Raw genomic sequence first — 21,709 nt, 5'->3', positions numbered from 1 at the left:
CTTGGCTTGGCCTATCCGGTCCCATTTCCTATTCAAGCCCCACCCTGTGGGTGGGTGTGTGCTGGTTTCCACTTGCAATTACTTTAATATACATTTATTTTGCAAAAAAAAATTAATTGTACCTTTTCCCCACTTGTGTATTTTTTGAAAATTTTGTTTCCTATAAAAATTAAATGATAGCCTTATAGTTGTGGGTGGGCTCTCTTTGTCTCCTGGCAACCAATATTTTTAGACCCAGTCCGCCACTGCTGGCAACCCCATTTATTAGTCTTTAACCCTATTTGTTAGTCTTTAAGGTGCTACTAGACTCTTGCTCTTTGCAAACAAATAACCCTATTTGTTAGTCCTTAAGGTGCTACTGGACTCTTGCTCTTTGCAAACAAATAGCCCTATTTGTTAGTCTTTAAGGTGCTACTGGACTCTTGCTCTTTGCAAACAAATAACCCTATTTGTTAGTCCTTAAGGTGCTACTGGACTCTTGCTCTTTGCAAACAAATAACCCTATTTGTTAGTCTTTAAGGTGCTACTGGACTCTTGCTCTTTGCAAACAAATAGCCCTATTTGTTAGTCTTTAAGGTGCTACTGGACTCTTGCTCTTTGCAAACAAACAGCCCTATTTGTTAGTCTTTGAGGTGCTCCTGGACTCTTGTTCTTCGCTCTGGCCAAGTGAGGGCAGCGTCCTCCGGGCAGCGGCTTCCTTCCCCCTCCACGCGCATTCTCAAGGAAGAGGGGGCGGAGACTCCTGGCAGCGGCCTCTCCCGCGCTCCACGTTGGCCTAGCCGGGGGGCGGGGCCGGGGGGGCGGGGCCGGGCGGCGGCGCGGCCAATCGGCGGCTCCCACGACCCACCCCGAGGAAGCAGCTGTAGAATGTTGAGAGTTTCAGAGTTCGGAGCCGAACTCTTCCGCGGGGCGGGCGGCGCACGTGGGGACGGAGGCCATGGTGTCCCCTCGGGCTTGCGTGGGCAAGCTGGGCTCGGCGCTGCCCTTGCTGCTGGTGCTGTGGGATCTCCACTACGAGGGTGAGGAGGCAGGGGGAGGAAGGTGGGCGCAAGCCCTGGCGTTTGCTGTCCAGGGTGTGGGGTGGAATTGGGGGGGGGGCGTGCAATGAAAGGGCATGCCTCCTCCTCCCGGGAGTTGGCAACGGGCGCTGGCTATTTAGGATCTCCACTCCAAGGGGCGAGGCAGAGTAGGACTGCCAATGCGGGGCGGAGGAGTAGGGGTTGCTGCCCTTGGTAGTGGGACGGGGGGTTGGCAAAGTGTCCTTATAGTTTTCTGCTGCGCAGCACCAGTGGAGGGTGCTGGAAAGATTGGGGAGCAGGGCGGATCTCCTCTTTGGTGCGCTGCCCCCGGGAGAAGGGACTTGACAAGTGTGCCAGGAGTTGTGTCGCTTTGGTAACTTACGTTTGCCGGTTGCTGGAAGAAGGGGGGTGTGCTAAAACGAATGACAGGCTAGCCCATTAGAAACAATGGGAGAGGCTGCACAGCCCATTGAAGATGGTGGGAGCCTGGAGCGTCCATTGACTTGCATGGGCTCCGTTGAAATACATTACAGCCCAAAAAGAGTTGCAAAGCAAACGTGGAATGGGTTTTCCAGTAAGGTCTCTAAGCCCAGATGCACTACTCTGGGACTGGAATGGCAGCCCCCAAGGTGGAACGGCTGCCCCTGGGACTAGCACAAGTATTCTGGGGCTGTCATTCCAGCCCCAGAACACTTCTGCGGGTCCCAGGGGCTGTCATTTCACATGTGGGGCTGTCATTCCAGTCCCAGAGTTTAGAGCAGTGGTTCCCAACCTTTTTTTGACCAGGGACCACTAGGACTTTTTTGTTCGGTGCAGGGACCCCAAGGTTCAAAATAAAAATTCCGAGAATTTGAAAAGAAACTTTAATCATAACTGTTAGTTAAACATTAAACTTAGAATAATATTTGAATATATATTTTTATAATAGAGAACTTTTAATTGAAAATATTAATTTATTATAGGTTTATAACTTTGTTTTGCGGACCTTAATTTAGTTCTCGTGGACCCCTGGGGGTCCACGGATCCCTGGTTGGGAACCAGTGGTTTAGAGACATTACTGGAAAATCCATTTTTCAGGCTCCCATTATCTTCAGTGGGCTGCGCAGCCTCTCCCATTGTTTCTAATGGGCTAACCTGTCATTCGTTTTAGTGCATCCCTGGAGAAGGACCCCCCGCTGGTGTGGTGTTGTGAACTTGGTGTTTTCCAGCTCAACATCTTCTCTCCTTCCCTCTCTGCCAAAGACTCACTCTGGGTCTCTTTCAGTGGATTCCTAAGGAGAGTTACTCCAGTCTAAGCCCATTCATTTCAATGGGCTTAGAATGGAGTAACTCTCCTAGGGAAAGCACCGTTTGTGTGTGTGTGTCAAGTCACCACCCTCGGTCTGTCAAGGCAGGTGAGACGCAGAGGTGGTTTACCGTTGCCTTCCTCTGCATAGTTTTCCTTGGTGGTCTCCCATCCAAGCACCAATCCTACTTCGCTTCCGCATCCCTGAACGGCTTCAGAGAAGCACCCCCCAATCCCCCCCAAAACTTCCAGGCTTCACGTTCTCCCTGGATGCAATATGAAAATAATAAATCTGGCCTACTTCAGATGGATGTGGTATATTTACTGTGAGAGTAGGTCCATAAAGTGATATGTATAGTTAGGAGAAGGACTGTAAACATTCAAACTATTGTCCTTTTGTAGGAAAGATTTGCATGACTGCGACTGTTATCCTGTGGTATAGAAAAGTTGCTCTTGTTAGTGGAAAAGGTGGTGCGGCGGAGGCTGATTCTCACGGTTAAGTTTTCGTGAATGTGGTCAGTCCCCAGCTCTGTGTTTGGCAGATGTAATGTGTGAACCAAGGGATCAGACATCTAGTAAACAACAGCTTCTGCAAGTGCAGCGATGCTTTTTCCTGGTCCCTGTGTTTGTGCAGTTAGTCCACCAGTGCCAGATTATGCCATACCGAGGCCCTAAACTGTCTAGTTTAAGAGGCCCCATAGCATCAGCAAAAAAATGGCATTTTTTTAACATTTTAACATTTTAGTAACTTTTAACATTTTAGTAACTTTTAACATTTTAGGCCCTGAACTGTAGTTTACTTGAACTGTGCATTACTCCAGCTCTGGCCGTCTTTTCCCTTCCCTTTTTAGTTATGTGGGTGATAATAGTCCGGGGTTATGTGATAATGCCAATAGTGTTGGTGTGTCACACAACGTCTTCAGAGGCCCTGCTTTGGGTGCCCCCCACCTTCTGAGATTAGGCGGGTTGCATCCTGGGAGAGGCCTTCTTGGTCATGGCCCCAGAACTTCAGAACCCCCTCCCCAGAGAGTTTAGTCTGTTCTCTTCTGTTGCTGTCTTCCGCCGGCAGGTGAATACTTTTTTTTAAATCTGGCCCTCCCTCAGTGACCCCTCCTTCCTGCCAGTGTTTTAATTGTTATTTTATGTTTTGGTATGAGTGTTTTAGCTTTGGTTTTAATGATGTGTTGTTGTTTTTTATTGATTGATTGATTTTTTAAATAAGGGATACAGAAAAAGAAAAGGGAAAGACAGAAGGGATAAATAATGTGTGTTTTTAAATGTGTTTTTATTGTGTTACGTGTTGTTATGTCATTTTATGTTGCCGCTTTCGTAAAATTACAGTTTTGAAGTTTATTTATTATGTATTACTTTAGAGTTCTCTCCCGCCCTCCCCAGCTGCAGCCGGGCACAGGGCAGGTAACAACACTAAAACCACAACACAAAAGCCATAATATATACACATTAAAACCAATAAATATAAGCCATGTTAAACAGCATAACAATAATGAAACAACAGATGGTGCTCGATTAGAGGAGTAACCACTGAGCAGCACTGCAGAGAGACAGTTTGTCTTTTGAGGTGCACACACACCCATGTAATTTCTAGCTATATAAAATACTCTGGTTTCGCAAGAGAACGTTGTGTTCTTTATAGCTGCCTCATCACAAGCAATCGAGTCTTGTATATTCTTCGTTAACACTAGTGTAGCTTTGCTTTCAATTTTTTTTCCTCTTAACAACACCCAGGTAACCTCACTTCATTGTTTTAATAATATTTTATTTTTTTATAAAGAAGGGTTCAGAAGGAAAGAGGGGTAAGGGGAAAAGTAAGAATATCCAACATACAAATATAGGTCAGGCAGACTACATTGCCCTGCTGTTCTACATTATACGGTAATCAAATGTTTGTTCTAATTATTAAGTAGAGAAAAGATGTTTGAGCTAATATATAATCTAGAAATGATCACCTTATAAAATAATTAAACATATCAAGTATCTCCATTATATCTCTGTCTTCAAAGTTATTCCTCTATATTTATATCTCTATATTCATTCATTATCTAAACATAAAAAGTTAGTTCACAGTGGGTAGCCGTGTTAGTCTGCTTGCAGTAGTCAAAAAGGGCAAGAGTCCAGTAGCACCTTAAAGACTAACAAAAATATTTTCTTGTAGGGTATGAGCTTTCGTGAGCCACAGCTCACTTCTTCAGATACAGCTAGAATGTGAATCCATCGGTCTTTAAGTAGAAGAACAGTATGTAAATGTGAATAGCAGGCTTGATGGGATTAGGTGTGATATGCAGAAGAGTCTGTGATGTCCAGGGGAGAGATGGGTGTGGAGAAATCAGCATTGGTAATGGGCCATGAATACTTAAAGACCGATGGATTCACATTCTAGCTGTATCTGAAGAAGTGAGCTGTGGCTCACGAAAGCTCATACCCATCAGAAAATATTTTTGTTAGTCTTTAAGGTGCTACTGGACTCTTGCCCTTTTTGACTATAAAAAGTTAGGTTAGATATAGGTTAAATGTCATCTCCATTCGTCAGAAATACTCTGGTTTTGCGAGAGAAAGTTGTGTTCTTTATAGCTGCCTGATCACAAGCAACAGAGTCTTGTATAGTCTTCGTAACCCTGACCTGGATGGCCCAGGCTAGCAGGAATACCAGGGTTGCAGAGGAAGGCACTGGCAAACCACCCCTGTTAGTCTCTTGCCACGAAAACCCCAAAAAGGGGTCGCCATAAGTCGGCTGCGACTTGACGGCACTTTACACACACACACACACACACACAGTCTTTGTAAACACTAGTGTAGCTTTGCTTTCAGTCCTTTTTCACTTAATAACACCCAGATAACCTCACTTCATATTTTTGAGGGCATGCATGAGGTAAGAAGTGATTGCTCCGATATAATGTAATTTGGCCTCCGGAGTTTTTATTGTCCCTGATGATGCGTGAAATGGGGAAGAAAATCACCATATTGGCTGTCAGAGCTCAGTGAGTCTGTAGAACATTTAGAAGGAAAAGTTATTTGGGCTTGAAAATGGCAACTTTGATTTGGAAGTCGGCGCAAGGCACATAACCGCCGCGCACATGCGCTGCTTTCCACGCTTCCCCTTGCTTTTTAAGCATAACTTGGTAGAAAGCGTAGCGTGGTAACGCTTGTTAGCGTTGACTGGCCCTGTTAAAAGCAAACCACGTGCTCGAGGGCTCCAACTCAAATGAATTATGCATATCGCCTCTGGCTATCATACTATCTGAGAGACTGAACTCAAAAGCGTTTCACTTTTAGGAACGAAAAATTACAGAATGTCCTGATAGCCATCATCACAAGGAGAATGACATGTCCATTTTAATGGCATGTAAAGACGCCTGGGATTATTTTGTATGTTTCTTATTAATTAAACAAAACATATAAAAATGTTAGATCAGGGTTGTCGAACTCAATAGTTAAGAGGGCGAGATATAACATAAATGACTCGTGGTCAGGCTGGGCCATGCCTTGCCAGACCAGATCGAGGGTGGGGTGGCTGGCTGGCTTGCTGGACGGATAAAAGCTCTCAAGGGGCCGGCTCCAGCTCGCCCGGGCCTTATGTTCAACACCTCTGTGTTTGATGTTTATCCCACCTCCTTGGGACAGGGAGTGGACTTTTCTCCCTTTCTCATAATACTAGAACATGGGGTCATCTGCTGAAGTTGGAGGGCGAGAGATTCAAAACTGATAAAAGAAAGTATTTCTTCACGCAATGCATAGTTAAATGGTGGGACTCCCTGCCCCAGGATGTGGTGATGGCTACTAACTTGGAAGGCTTGAAGAGGGGAGTGGACATGTTCATGGAGGAGAGGGCTATCCATGGCTACTAGTCAAAATGGATACTAGTCATGATGCATACCTATATTCTCCAGGATCAGAGGAGCAGGCCTATTCTATGATGTGCTGTGGAACATAGGCAGGATGGTGCTGCTGCAGTTGTCTTGTTTGTGGGCTTCCTGGAGGCACCTGGTTGGCCCCTGTGTGAACACACTGCTGGACTTGATGGGCCTTGATCTGATCCAGCATGGCCTTTCTTATGTTCTCCTTGGGAGCTCAGGGATGAGCTCGTGGTTTGCCTCTGCCAAATCTGTCTCGCTAGGCTGAGAGACAGTGCCTGGCCAGAGGTCATCTAGAGAATGCTGTAGCTGCGTAGGGAAGATGTTTTACAGGTTGAGCATCCCTTATCCAGACATCCGATATCCAGACTGATGCTAAAACCGGATGTTTTGAGCCGGCATGCAGGCATTAGAGGGCCTCAGCAGCGCCATTGATGGTTCAATAAAATTACATTCAGGCTGTGTATAAAATATATATAAAACATAAATGAATTTCGTGTTTAGACTTAGGTCTAGGGTTGGCAGGTCCCTCTTCGCCACTGGCAGGATGTTTTTGGGGCGGAGCCTGAGGACGGCGGGGTTTGGGGAGGGGAGGGACTTCAATGCCATAGAGCCCAATGGTCAAAGCGGCCATTTTCTCCAGGGGAACTGATCTCTATCACCTGGGGATCAGTTGTAATAGCGGGAGATCTCCTGCCACCACCTGGAGGTTAGCACAGAACCAAAGTTGTATAACCTTAGTTGTATATACCTTAGAATAGAATAGAAGTCTTTCTGTATATAATTGTATTATTGTAGCACCTAATATATGTTTGCTCATTGTTATACAACTTTGGTTCTGTGCTAATTTCCAAACCTTTAGGTGTGAGTACAGAGGTGTTTGCTTATTTCTAACCACCTGGAGGTTGGCCAACCCTATTTGTTGCAGGCTAGGTTAACCTTACTTGAGTTGGTGGGTTTTTAGTTTTTATGTTGTGAGCCGCTTTTGGCAGTTTCTGGAGAGGTGATATCAGTTTTCTAAATAAATAATGGTGTGAGTGAATTGGCTTTAAATAAACAAACTGACTCAGATCTAAATACATGAACAATTGCATGAAATATAATCCAGTAACAAAAAAAAAACCCTCAATAGCTACAACCATTGCTTTTTTAATAAGGGCTGAGTATAAGAGTGATGGTACCTGAGAAGAAAAACCTAAACTACTGTAAGTAATGGTTCTGAATAGAAAAGAGTAATGACTGGAATAAGATGTGGTAAAAATATTAGGTAAAAGGAGAGTGCTCTTTTGCTTCTAGAAGTGATTATTTTTCCAAGTCTGCGGAGTTATAGGCCTCTGGGTAGCTTGCTAACTAAGGAGTGGAACTATTTTACGTTCTTTGTGAGGTCTATATCAGCCCATCTCATTCATATATAGGGTTGCCAACCTCCAGGTACTACCTGGAGATCTCCCGCTATTACAACTGCTGTCCAGCCAATAGAGATCAGTTCCCCTGGAGAAAATGGCCGCTTTGGCAATTGGACTCTATGGCATTGAAGTCCCTCCCCTCCCCAGACCCCGCCCTCCTCAGGCTCCACCCCCAAAATCTCCAGGTATTTCCCAACCTGGAGCTGGCAACCCTATTCATATTGGGGAAAGCGTCTGAAAGGGTCAAACATCAGCAGTCTATAACTAAGAAGCATTCTTGACAACACCAGTAAGAAATAGATTGAGGCATCGTTCCGCAAACATTTGTGCAGTAAACTATAGCAGATCAAAATATTGTCGAAGGCTTTCACGGTCAGAGTTCATTGGTTACTACTCTGAAGATGCCTGCCACAGTTGCTGGCGAAACGTCAGGAAAGAAAATTCCAAGACCACGGTTACACAGCCCGGATAACCTACAAGAACTATAGCAGATCACTTTGTTCCTTCTCAACCTGTTCCAGTTTTCATCAGTTGTACCACTGATACTCACACAGTGGCTCTGGAGTCACATGTTGGTCCTTGACTTGCACCTGTAGTTCTTCTGAACGCCTTTCCCCAATGTGTCACTTACCCCATGTTCCAGAAAAGTGGGTAATCACTTTAGAAATTGGAATAATTTTATAATTACGATGGGCCCAAGATAAAACGTATATTTTTAAACATAACACAACTTGTCCACGATCATTGTATTGGGAGTTGTGGAGATGTAGGGGTTCTACACGTGAGGCTTACTCGGTATTGCCACTGAATGAGGTGGTGGCGCTAGGGTTGCCAGCTCCGGGTTGGGATATACCTAGAGATTTGGGGAGTGGAGCTTGAGGACGGCGGGGTTTGGGGAGGGGAGGGATTTCAATGCCATAGAGCCCAATTGCCAAAGCAGCCCTTTTCTCCAGGTGAACTGATCTCTATCGGCTGGAGATCACTTATAACAGCGGGAGATCTCCAGCTACCACCTGGAGGTTGGCAACCCTAGGTGGCACTGTTGAATGGTAAACCATAAAACAGGGCTGTCAGGCCCCTGGTTGGGTGGGGGCTTAAGGTAGTTTTCAGAAACGTATCATGGACGTATCATGCTCAGCGACTGGGCTGGCGATCCGATTCTCTCCCCTCCTTGCGCCTCATAACTTTATGCGGTCAGCTTGAAAGAAATGCAAATGAAATCACAATTCAACTGCTGACGTAATGTTTATTCCTTCAGGAGCAGAATGTGGAATAAATGCAGAAGTAGAAAAACAGCTCGAAATGGGAAAGAAGCTGTTAGCCGCCGGACAGCTGGCAGACGCTTTGTCTCACTTCCATGCTGCCATAGGTCTGTATCTAAAGGTTGCTAACAATATGTGTGTGGGGGGTGTTGTTTGCTTTTCAGCGGCTTCTGTCTCCTGCAGAGATGGGCCACTGGACTCCTATTCGTGTTCTTTGTTCTGTTTTTAAAGTTCTGGAATCTGGAGATTATGGGCGCTTTCACACATAGAATCATAGAGTTGGAAGGGACCACCAGGGTCATCTAGTCCAACCCCCTGCACAATGCAGGAAATTCACAACTACCTCCCCCCCCACACACACACCCAGTGACCCCTGCTCCATGCCCAGAAGATGGCCAAGATGCCCCCCTCTCATGATCTGCCTAAGGTCATAGAATCAGCATTGCTGACAGATGGCCATCTAGCCTCTGCTTAAAAACCTCCAGGGAAGGAGAGCTCACCACCTCCCGAGGAAGCCTGTTCCACTGAGGAACCGCTCTAACTGTTAGAAAATTCTTCCTAATAACTAGACAGAAACTCTTTTGATTTAATTTCAACCCGTTGGTTCTGGTCCGACCTTCTGGAGCAACAGAAAACAACTCGGCACCATCCTCTATATGGCAGCCCTTCAAGTACTTGAAGATGGTTATCATATCCCCTTTCAGTCTTCTCTTCGGGCTAAATATGCCACATAATGCACTTTCAAACCACTTTCAATTCACTTTGCAGCTGGATTTTACTGCGTGAAACAGCAAAATCGACTTGCAAACAATTGTTAAAGTGCATTGAAAGTGAAATGAAAGTGCATTATTCAGCATGTGTGAAAGCGAGTAAAGTGTGTTGTGTCGGTCCTCCTGTAGCCTTTGGTGAGCAGGGCTTTCCACTAAACGTGTAACCCTAACCACAGTTTCCTCCTTCCCAGTAATAACCAACATTAAGCGCCTCCACCAATTGCCTGCCACATTATTATTTCATTTTATTGTGGAGAGTGTCCACAATAAATTATTGTTATCACAGCCGTCCTCCTGGGAGCTTAGGACAGTGTACCTGGTTTTTCCCTTCTCCATTTTATCCTCACAACAGCCCTGTGAGTTAGGCTGTGAGAGAATGACTGGCCCAGGGTGGAAAGGTATCGGCTAGTTATTAGAAAATTTTTTTTTTTACAGTAAGAGTTGTTCGACAGTGGAATCAGCTACCTAGGGAAGTGGTGAGGCCCCCCTCCCACTGGCAGTCTTTAAGCAGAGGCTGGACAAGCACTTGTCAGGGATGCTCTAGGCTGATCCTGCATTGAGCAGGGAGTTGGACTAGATGGCCTGTATGGCCCCTTCCAATTCTATGATTACTCTGCTCTGGTTAGACCTCCCCTAGAGTACTGGAAAAAAGCTGTGTGTTAAGAAGCAGTTCTGACTTTCCTGGGAGTAAATGTGATGGGAGCAAGATAGCCTGTCACAATCCTGCAAGTATCGAGAAGGCTCAGTTTCTTTAGAGTAGCAACATCAGAGTAGTAATGAATGCTCAAGATGTTTGTTTTTACTACTTTGAGATTTTTCCATCTCCCCTTCCAATGACTCCATCCCCCCCCCCAGTTTACCCCTTTGATAAGGATGCTCCTGGAACCCTGCTGATAAGCTTTCCCATCTCTCAACCTTTGCTGCATGCAGTGATGATTTTCAGAATTGTTCTTAGCCACAGTTTGTTAAACCTGAGCTTGATCCTGCCTATTTACTGAGCCGAGGCAGAAGCACATCCATTTTGTGCGCCAGAAAAGTGCCAGGGCTCTAAATCTTGAGCTGTTTTTATGTACGTGATAAGAAGTTTGGGTTCTTTTTAGACATAAACAGATAGTCAGGCTGACTGAGCATACTGAGCAATCCAGCATCTCTAATCTCGAAGCCCAGATCTGAAAGAGAGTGATTAGTCTTTGCAGGTCTTTTCCATTCTGGACGTTCCAAATCTAAAATCAGCAGTTTTGTAGCATATTTACCTTTGTTTCTTTTCTGTGGGTGAAATTTGAACAACTCCTTTTTTCAGGAACTCTTTTTTTAAAAAGAGAATCCATTACCAAAAGCAAAAACCATTGTCTAATCTAGAAACTTCCCTTTCGTTTTTCAAAGACGAGTGCCTCTGAGCATGTACAAAATGCATTCTGTCCCACTGTGCAGTTGCAGAAAAAGCCTGACTTTTAGTGGGAGTGGTTTCTAATGTGGGTGTGTTAAGTGCCGTCAAGTCTCTTCCGACTCATGGCACCCTATGAATCAATGTCCTCCAAAACGTCCTATACTTAACAGCCTTGCTCAGATATTACACACTGAGGGCCGTGGCTTCCTTTATAGAGTCAATCCATCTCTTGTTGGGCCTTTCTCTTTTCCTGCTGCCTTCCACTTTTCGTAGCATGATTGTCTTTTCCAGTGACTCTTGACTGCTCATAATGTGACCAAAATATGACTGACAGCCTCAGTTAAGACATTTTAGCTTCGAGGGTCAGTTCAGGCTTGATTTGATCTATAACTCACCGATTTGTTTTTTTGGCAGTCCAGGGTATCCGTAACACTCTCCTCCATCACCACTTTTCAAAGGAATCTACTTTCTTCCTATCAGCTTTCTTCATTGTCCAGCTTTCACACCCATAGATAGTAACAGGGAATACGATGGCATGAATTAACTCTATCTTGGTTGGTGGTTTCTGATACCTCTCATTTTTATGAGTTTATGGTGAGGAGCTTGGTGTGTGGTGCATTGCCTTCTCACGTATAGCTCCTCAGATATGGAATTTACTTCCCCCAGAAGCGACACATGACAGCTTTCAGGGTAGTAGATGTCCAGCTTTGGTTGAGGGTTTCGTTGGAGGTTCTGCTTGCAAATTCTTATGGCTGCTGCTGTTAAGGATTTATTCTGGTTATTCTACTTGTTTTTATTTCTGTGTGGTTTTTGAGTTGTAGTGTAACGGGGAAACTCTTATACGTTTTGAAAAGTCTGGTAAATATTTGTAAGGAGTCTTTCCCTTGACAGCACACACACACACCCAGTAATTCTTGTGTTGTAGAGCCCCGTGGTGCTGAGTGGTAAGCTGCAGTACTGCAGTCCAAGCTCTGCTCACTTCCTGAGTTCGATCCCGATGGAAGTCGGTTTCAGGTAGCCGGCTCAAGGTTGACTCAGCCTTCCATCCTTCCGAGGTCGGTGAAATGAGTACCCAGCTTGCTGGGGGTGAAATGGAAGATGACTGGGGAAGGCACTGGCAAACCACCCCGTAAACAAAGTCTGCCTAGTAAACGTCGGGATGTGACATCACCCCATGGGTCAGGAATGACCCGGTGTTTGCACAGGGGACCTTTACCTATTAGATGTGTAACAGAAATGCTGCATTTCTTCTGTTGGATTCCTTGTGTAAAAACCTGAGTCACCTGCTGACGTAGTTGGGGTTGAAAGCGAGTGTCCAAAACGTAAAACTTGACAGCCAGTGTAGTATAGCGGTTAGGGTGCTGGGCTGAGGTTGGGAAGAACCATGAACGCACATGAACACATGAAGCTGCCTCATACTGAATCAGACCATTGGTCCATCAAAGTCAGTATTGTCTACTCGGACAGGCAGCGGCTCTCCAGGGTCTCAGGTAGAGGTCTTTCACATCACCTAATTGCCTGGTCCCTTAACTGGAGATGCCGGGGATTGAATCTGGGACCTTCTGCATGCCAAGCAGAGGCTCTACCACTGAGCCACGGCCCCTCCCTAAGTCCGCATCCTCACCCAGCTGTGAAGCTAGGGTTGCCAGCTCCGGGTTGGGAAATACCTGGAGATTTTGGGGGGTGGGGCCTGAAGAGGGTGAGGTTTGGAGAGGGGAGGGACTTCAATGCCATAGAACCCAATTGCCAAAGCGGCCATTTTCTCCAGGGGAACTGATCTCTGTCACCTGGAGATCAGTTGTAATAGTGGGAGATCTCCAGCCACCACCTGAGGTTGGCAACCCTATGTGAAGCTCAGTATGTGGGTGACCTTAAGCCAGTCTGTGTCTCTGTCTTCCACCCTAATATAGAATCAGTTCAGTTCAGTTCAGGTACCTTTATTGGCATAACTAATATAGAATTATAGAATCATAGAGTTGGAAGGGACCACCAGGGTCATCTAGTCCAACCCCCTGCACAATGTAGGAAGTGCACAACTACCTCCCCCACACACACCCAGTGACCCCTACTCCATGCTCAGAAGATGGCCACATTGCCCTCCCTCTCATGAACTGCCTAAGGTCATAGAATCAGCATTGCTGACAGATGGCCATCTAGCCTCTGTTTAAAAACCTCCAGGGAAGGAGCACTTACCACCTCCCGAGGAAGCCTGTTCCACTGAGGAACCGCTCTGTTAGAAAATTATTCCTAATGTCTAGACAGAAACTCTTTTGATTTAATTTCAACCCGTTGGTTTTGGTCCGACCTTCTGGGGCAACAGAAAACAACTTGGCACCATCCTCTATATGGCAGCCCTTCATGTACTTGAAGATGGTTATCATATTCCTTCTCAGTCTTCTCCTCTTTAGACTAAACATACCCAGCTCCTTCAACCTTTCCTCATAGGGCTTGGCCTCCAGACCCCAAACCATCCTCTGGACACGTTCCAGCTTGTCTACATCTTTCTTAAACTGAGGTGCCCAAAACTAAACACAATACTTCACAGGGTTATTATAAGGATAAAATGAGGGGGCTCGCGCGAGAGTGCTCTTTACCACTGTGAACTCCTTGGAGGAAAGATGGGATAAAAATGCAATTACACATATTAATGTTATTAAAAAGTGGGCCAGTTATTTCCACTGTAATTTCAAACACCTGTTGGGCTCTTGAGCTGCTGAGAAATCCATAACCAGAAAAGGTCTAGCAGACTGAAGACAGACCCGTGAAACTCTCTTTGTGTCCTGACCGGCGCATAGCAGGGAAAGCTGATTTGGGCTTGTGGTGTTGAGTAGAGTCGTTGGTCATGCTTAGAAGAACTTTCCATTGCTGATCTCCAGTGAGATGGTTATTTGGCCTTCTGTAAATGAAAGACACGGGAGCCAGGACCACCGAGTGACAAAATGTAAAACAGCCTTCCGGAACACAAGCCTGCAGTTTGTGATAAAAAGCTTTAACAGATCGGGGGGCGTCTGACTTTACTCCACAGCTGGAATGCACTAAGATGCCCACCTTTTTGGAGCCCTTAAATATAACCTGAGAGTCGAAACGCTGCAAAACCTATACCGGTTGTGTGTATTGTTGTGTTTTTGAAAAATGTTCATTAACATTAATACATGCAAATGTGTGCTATGTAAAGTATGACTTTAATACGAAATACTAATTAAAGGTAGGTGTCACGCTGCTTAAAAATTCTGGTAATTGTGCTATTATTCCTGCTTATTGCTTGCTTAGCTGTATCCAAAGTTTTGGCTGGCTCGAGGCGCCGTTCTGATTGCTCCTTCTTCGCTTGCAGAAGGGGACTCCGATAACTACTTTGCCTATTACCGAAGAGCCACAGTCTATTTGGCCATGGGCAAATCTAAAGCTGCCATTCGTGACTTAAGCAAGGTGGTTGAGTTAAAGCAGGATTTCACATCGGTAAGTAAGGCTTTCTAAAGATCCCTTCGGGGTGATGAAAACGGCTTTGTGTCTTTGGTATTTTTGTGTGCGTTTGTGTGTTGTGTTGCTTTTTAAATGGGAGTTTTCGCTAAGTGGTATAATCCAATGGAAAACTTTTATTATCCCGTAACTTGGAGAGGTTAAATGCGAGCCAGAATTCTAGCAAGAATTCTCTCAACTGTGAAATACAAAGAGGCTTATTAAGAGGGGAGGCATTCTTTTGCAAGCCCCTTAATGATGTTACACCAAAAGGCGCGTTGATGTTTTTATACGAATTGTTATCGAGTCTTGGCTCCAAACAGTCACACGTTCTGTCGGTGGACGGTGCTGATGCTCACAGATTTTTTATAGGCTCCCCTACCCCCTCAAATCCTTCCTGACCCCAGAAAAAACTTAATCTCTGGGTTGTGGGACATGTGTGAACTAATACCCACATGGGTCTAGAGGAGTGGTTCCCAAAGTAGGCAGTACCACCCCCTGAGGGGCGGTGGGATTACCTAGGGGGGCACTAAGAGGCAAGGGGGCAGCAGGGGGGTGGCTAGAGGTGGGCCCCTTCAACTATGTTGTTCACTAATTTACAGTAGATCAAGCTATGGCACCATGCTGCCCAATTTGGTGGAAACTATCAGAATTTTGAAGAGCTGGTACCACTGGATCAAGTTCATCAGTTTTGTTGAATAAATTTCAACTAAAAAGTTTTAATTTGGTTTTGAACAGATGTGCAATTAATTGTTACTGTTTTGAAATTTTATTGTTATTATCTTCTTTAGTGAGTCATGCAAACTCCTATTTTGAATAATGCTTTTTACAGGATAGATAGGGGGCTCTGGGATGGAGTTTGTGGAACCAAGGGGGCAGTGGCCCGAAAGGTTTGGGAACCATTGTTCTAGAGGCTGTGAGGAGGAGGAGGAGGAAGGAGATCAAATTGTCCACTCTGTCTCTTCGCCTCGCCATTGCAACCAACCATGGGTATAAACTGTGGGTGTATGTGGGGGGGGGGGGACCCAGGGAAGATCTGCATTCCTTCAAGTCTGTGAATCTCAGCATCTAATCCTCTCTCACTCTGGGTACCCCGGGCAAAAATATAGAAAATTTTTTGTAATTAAAGGATTACCAGGTATTTCCCAACCTGGAGCAGGCAATCCTAATATATGACCTAGCTCTATAAAACATCCCTCACTACCAAAATTTAGACCATAAACTTTTTGGGCGGGAGTGCATATCTTTTGCTTAACCTATAATGTGAGGGCATTCATAATAGCAGGGTTACTGGTGCTGGAAAATTCTACATCCAGGCATCTAGAGATCTGAAATTGTTAACTGTGTTGACCAGGAAAACTACTGTTCTTCTCTTACCCCCCTCCCCAAAACCCCCCACTTTTTAAAAATTAGAGATGCTATGGAACTTTGCATGTGTTAGATTACACATCAGAATTTAGGATAAAAATTAGAGCATGACAATCTCTTAGATAATTAGAATATTCAAGCCAGAACCTGAACTCTTCTAAAATCTGAAGTTATTTATTTGATGTTAATAGAATATGTATGTCCCCCGTTTCTTTGTGGCTCTAGGTGGCTTACAAGTCAACAATATATCTCAGTTTGATATACTGGATTGTCTTTTCAGTTATTACGTAACAAGCTATGTGGACAGTAGTAATCCTATTATGTATTTTTACATGTTTTGTATTTTATATTTTTGTAATTTTTCTGTCTTCTTTGTATCCATTATGATGTAATAAAAATAATTTTTAAAACCAATTAAAAAGATCAAAGATGGAGGGACCCCCAAGAATAGCTGGGTGGGGAACTGGAGGTCTCCTGTCGGAGGATGGGGTCAGTGAAAATCACATCCCCCCCAAATCTAGGTGAGATCCAAGCCTGAGAATTTTTGCAAGGCTACAGCTTGAGGAAACCCACATTTGGGGGGGGGGGGAACAGCTTGTTTGCAGATCTGCACATGCATGTACGGTGATACACTCCTAACCATTTTAGTTTCGACAATATTTTAGTTTAAAATCCAGAGAATGTTTGCCTTGGTAAAATCATAGGGTAAGAAAGGATGGGATATATGGATGTAAGCAAGAATGCAAAAGACAAACAGCCACTCCGTGCTTTTAATGGTAAAAATGTGTTGAATGTAGTCTTCACTTTAAGAATTCCCATGTATTACAGAACTGTTTCCTGTGTTTTAGGCAAGGCTACAAAGAGGACAGCTGCTTCTTAAGCAGGGGAAGTTTGATGAAGCAGGAGAGGACTTTAGAAAAGTGGTAAGTCAGAAGTGTCGTGGAAAAAAAGTGGAAGTAGGGCTCTGACCTTTGATGAAACAGGCACAATGGTGATATGGTTTGGACATCCAGTCTCTTTTAGCTGAAGTTGCTCCTGAGTTGTCTGACTGATGTATTTTGGAGGAAGATTCCTTAGGCTGGAGCAAATCCTCCTGCCTAAGGACTCTCCCTCCCGTTTCAGTGGCTTTTTGGCCTACGGTACAGCCTCTTCAGTTGGAAGAAGGCTTCACCCTAAGAAGAGCCCTGCTGGATCAGACTTGAGGTTTATATACTTGTTCCATTGCGGCTAGTTGCTCTCCATAGCTCATGAAAACAAAAGACTGCCTCTATTATGTGCCCCACCCCCAGCAAGCAATATTCACAAATAGGGGTTATTTTGGGGGGTTATTTTTTGGCTTCCCTTGCAGAAATTCTTCCCTCTGCAGAAACAATATGGTGGATCCAAGCCGGCATAATATGGTCTGTGTAATTGCTTTCGGGGGCATGCATGACTACCGTTGAGCTCCTAATTCAGGCATGATTATTGTGTAGGCTCTGTTGGTCTGGACTGGAAGCTTTTGTCCTGGCTGGTGTATATACAGCCACCAAGGTTTTGCTGTCCCGGAAGTAGTGGGCTGTGGCTGTACATATAGTCTTGAAATGGAGGCCGCCCGGCACACTTCTGAGAAGGAAGCCACTATTGTGTGTGAACTTCACTAGTTCCCTTGCCTCTTAAATTGTCCCTTTGTTAAGTCTGAAAGAAATTGGCTCAGTCCTGCAGTAGCAGTAGGCTATTGTTCCTGGGCATACAAGAACTAGTAGTAGAAAAGAGCAAGAGTCCAGCAGCACCTTAAAAGACTAACAGAATTTCTGGCCGGGTATGAGCTTATCTGAAGAAGTGAGCTGTGGCTCACGAAAGCTCATACCCTGCCAGAAATTTTGTGAGTCTTTAAGGTGCTACTGGACTCTTGCTCTTTTCTACTGCTTGTGAAAGACGAACATGGCTACCCATCGTGATCTGTACAGAACTGGTGTTTTTGCAGTTGTCCCACACCTATCCCTGTGCCTCATGATTATGCGGAGAAGACCTTCTCTTGGTATGGTTGCCAACCTCCAGGTGGTAGCCGGAGATCTCCCGCTATTACAACTGATCTCCAGGCGACAGAGATCAATTCCCCTGGAAAAAAATGGCCACTTTGGCCATTGGACTCTATGGCATTGAAGTCCCTCCCCTCTCTAAACCCCGTCCTCAGGCTCCACCCCCAGAATCTCCAGGTATTTCCCAACCCTGAGCTGGCAACCCTATCTCATGGGGATCTACTCAAGGAGTTACAAATGGTAAAATTATTGTCCATTTTGTGTTGTTCCACTAGAGGCCAGCAAAGACTATCCTTGAGGGTAGCTAATTGTAAGTTGCTTCTTTTTCTAACCTGGAACGTGCTTATTTACAATTAAAAATTATTTTAGAATGATCTTTCTTGTGTTGAATGCAAACTCTTCAGTGTACAGCTAAATAGGCTGAAGTGTTCTCTGTGAAACAATAGATTTCATCGGCCGCTCCATATTTATTCTGATCTTCCCTTCATTGTTTTGAAGAAAGCTCATCAATCACCATCTCTTGAGCTGAGTTCTCAGATACACATTTGATATTTATCCGGTCTGTTCTCCAAAAATAGGGTGCTTTCTCCTTGTTTCTTCTTCCTAACAAAACAGTCTCTTCCCCCTGCCCAGTAGAGTATCACCTTCTCCTTCCACTTTTGTATGTGTACCTTATAGCAGAGGATGTTTTGTCCATGAAGGGCATGAAGAACATATCAGCTAGGTGCCAGAATATCCTGGATAGAGTTGCCAACCTCCAGGTGGTAGCTGGAGATCTCCTGCTATTACAACTGATCTCCAGGCAACATTGAAGTCCCTCCCCTCCTCAAACCCTTGCCCTCCTCAGGTTCCACCCCCAAAATCTCCAGGTGTTTCTCAAATCTGGAGTTGGCAACTTTAATACTGGGTGATATTTTTGAAGTGTCCCTTCTTTCTTAATGTTTATGTAGACTCTGTTTCTGGCACAGTGAGAGCCAAGTATCTGTAGATACCCTTGCATTAGGGTTGCCAGGTCTCCCTTGGCCACCGACAGGGGATGTGGGCATAGGGATGCCAAATCCAGGTTGGGAAACTCCTGGAGATTTGGGGATGGAACCTGGGGAGGACAAAGACCTCAGTGGGGTACAATGCCATAGAGTCCACCCTCCAAAGCATCCAGTTTCTCCAGGGGAACTGATCTCTGTTGCCTGGAGATCAACAGTACCCCCAGGAGATCTCCAGCCACCACCTGGAGGCTGGCAACCCTACCTTCCACCAAATGTACACAGAAATAGGTTCATTTTAATTATGTTGAAGCATGTGTCGCTTTGCAAACTGAACGATCACCTGATCTTTTCTATCCGCTACAGCCTTTGAGAGATATTTGTAAGTTCAGTGGGTTTATCAACAATCTTATTTAATTACAGAATGCTGTGGGCGCGTATTCACAGCTTTCAAAGAGCAGTCAGGATTGGAAAAGAGTAGCCTATCTGAACCACAGTTGGTTCTCAGGTGGGATGTGAGTAGGGGAAAGCAGGCTCTTGGAGTCGGCCCACCTGCCCTTTTGATAGCTCTTGCATGCTGGTATTGGTTTGGTGTTGGAAGGTAACAACCAATAGGCAGACCAGAGCGAGTTCAGGCACTCGCTGTTAGAAGAAGAAGAAGAGTTGGTTTTTTTATACCCAGCTTTTCTCTACTGTAAGAAGTCTCTAAGTGGCTTAAACCGCCTTCCTCTCCACACAACAGACACCTTGTGAGGTAGGTGGGGCTGAGAGAGTTCAGAGAGAACTGTGACTAGCCCAAGGTCACCCAGCAGGCTTCATGTGTAGGAGTGGGGAAAGCAACCCGGTTCACCAGATTCGAGTCCACCGCTCATGTGGAGGAGTGGGGAATCAAACTCGGCTCTCCAGATTAGAGTCCACCGCTCTTAACCACTACGTCTCCTGCCTAATCTCTGCTTGCTTCTGTGGTGGAAATTTGTGTGCCAGTATTGACCCTTGCCAGACCAATTAGAGCTTCAAGGTGTGAATGAGGTTTAAGCATAAAACAGTGTTCTGTTACTTATGCTTTAAAATGTGGTTTATTGTGATACTTGAATGCAGCTGTCCTAAGTATCCTACATATAGAGAGGGAAGCATAGGTACACAAGAAATCCATCTGCTGTCATCTGACTGATAATTTCTGTGGACGCTTCCTCTTTCAGTTTTCTCTCCATGCCTCCCATCCATGCTAGTGATGGCTCACAAAGCAGGAGTGTGTTTTAGAGACTCCACCCTTTCTCAAAGGCAATGTTAAAAAGTGGGAAAACCAGAGAAGAAAATGGGCAGGGGGAGCTATAAAAGATCCAGCGTGGGGAGCCAGCGTGGTGTAGTGGTTAAGAGCGGTGGTTTGGAGCGGTGGACTCTGATCTGGAGAACAGGGTTTGATTCCCCACTCCTCCACATGAGCGGCGGAGGCTAATCTGGTGAACTGGATTTGTTTCCCCATTCCTACACTCGAAGCCAGCTGGGTCATCTTGGGCCAGTCACACACAATCGGGAAGGGAAGGTGATTGTAAGCCGGTTTGAGTCTCAAGTGGTAGAGAAAGTCGGCATATAAAAACCAACTTTTCTTCTTCATCTGTTTTGTTTTCAGAGATTAAAAAAAAACAGACTTCTGTGAAGATGCTAGAGATGGAAAGAGGGAAGGGAAGTCAGACTAATTATCTTTAGCCAGGAGTGAGGAAGAGGAGACTTGAGTTGTCCTGTGGTCCGCTTCCAGTTCGTCACCCACGTATTGCAGCAACCAATAGCAAGATGGCTGCATATAAATAGGGATGCTTTGTCAGGAGCAGTGCAAGTAGATTTAGGACAGCATGTGGGGAAGGCAAGCAGCAGATTAACAGGAATTTACAGAGTAAATGTTGTCTTTTATGTACACCTATTAAGCCAACCAGGGTTTGTGCAACAAACTAATTTAAACAAACCACAGTTTATTTCAATGTTGGAATGCAGCCAAATGTATTCGCTTTGGAGAGTTACTTTGTTTCATCTAAATCATGTATTTTTTAAAAAAGATTTGCTTTCAGAATCTGATTAAAAGACTTCTAGCCGTGCCTAGTGGTGTGTTTATGGGTTTCTCAAAAGATGGTTCATTGCAAGCTATAAGATTGCTTAGTTATGAAAAGTAAATACATCACACATCTCCAACTGTAGAAACACGCAGTCCAGAGCAGCAAGCTGATGGAGCTCAGTGGGATAAATTGTTAAACCCAACATATGTAGTCGATCTTCCTTTGGTGTGTTTTTTGTTTGCTTAACCAAATAAACTGAATTTATAAAGCAGAAATGAGTTGTACATACAAATCATTTTTAAAACCGCTTCGACCACTTGCATCTTATTGGTTTTATATTGGTGTTAATACACTAATTAAGCTGAACTAAATGATTTTTTATTACCTACATTATCTTGCTATGGGGAAGTCACAGTGCATTTTTATAGCCACAAATTCTGCTGACATAATTATTTGTTTATGGCTACAAAGCTTAAGTTGACAAAGTTTGGAAGAATAGTCCCTATCTTGCGGGTGGTGGTGTGTTTTTGTTTTGTTTTATAGTTTTTTGTATTGCATTTTCTTGCAAAAGGGGGAAATTTTGTAAGAAAGATGGGAGGTCACAAAAAAACTACTAACCCACAAACAATTTAAGCATTGTAATTACCAGTAAGTATGGGCAAGGTATGTACATATTGCATGTGTGTGTTAAGTGCCGTCATGTCATTTCCAATTTATAGCGACCCTGTGAATTAATGACCTCCAAAATGTCCTATCATTAACAGTCCTGGTGCAACTACATTGTCAGGTGTCAGACGATGCAGAAAGGATGGCTTGGAAGGAGGGCCACAAATAGGAA

General features: G+C 44.7%; 1 protein-coding gene across 1 annotated transcript in view; it reads left to right on the top strand.

The window, feature by feature from the left end:
• The first annotated feature begins 937 nt into the window (after positions 1 to 937).
• DNAJC3 (DnaJ heat shock protein family (Hsp40) member C3) overlaps positions 938 to 21,709 on the top strand; it is a 40,154-nt gene continuing 19,382 nt past the window's right edge. The window contains exons 1-4 of the mRNA XM_056861893.1: positions 938 to 1,019; positions 8,838 to 8,948; positions 14,330 to 14,454; positions 16,671 to 16,745. Of these exons, the coding sequence (XP_056717871.1) occupies positions 938 to 1,019; positions 8,838 to 8,948; positions 14,330 to 14,454; positions 16,671 to 16,745 (393 nt within the window). The remainder of the gene's footprint in view (positions 1,020 to 8,837; positions 8,949 to 14,329; positions 14,455 to 16,670; positions 16,746 to 21,709) is intronic.

This window comes from Euleptes europaea, chromosome 16 (assembly GCF_029931775.1).
Source record: "Euleptes europaea isolate rEulEur1 chromosome 16, rEulEur1.hap1, whole genome shotgun sequence".
NCBI classification, from domain to species: Eukaryota; Metazoa; Chordata; class Lepidosauria; order Squamata; family Sphaerodactylidae; genus Euleptes; species Euleptes europaea.
Note: the sequence above shows the minus strand (reverse complement) of the source record. Positions and strands in the feature narration are given on the sequence as shown.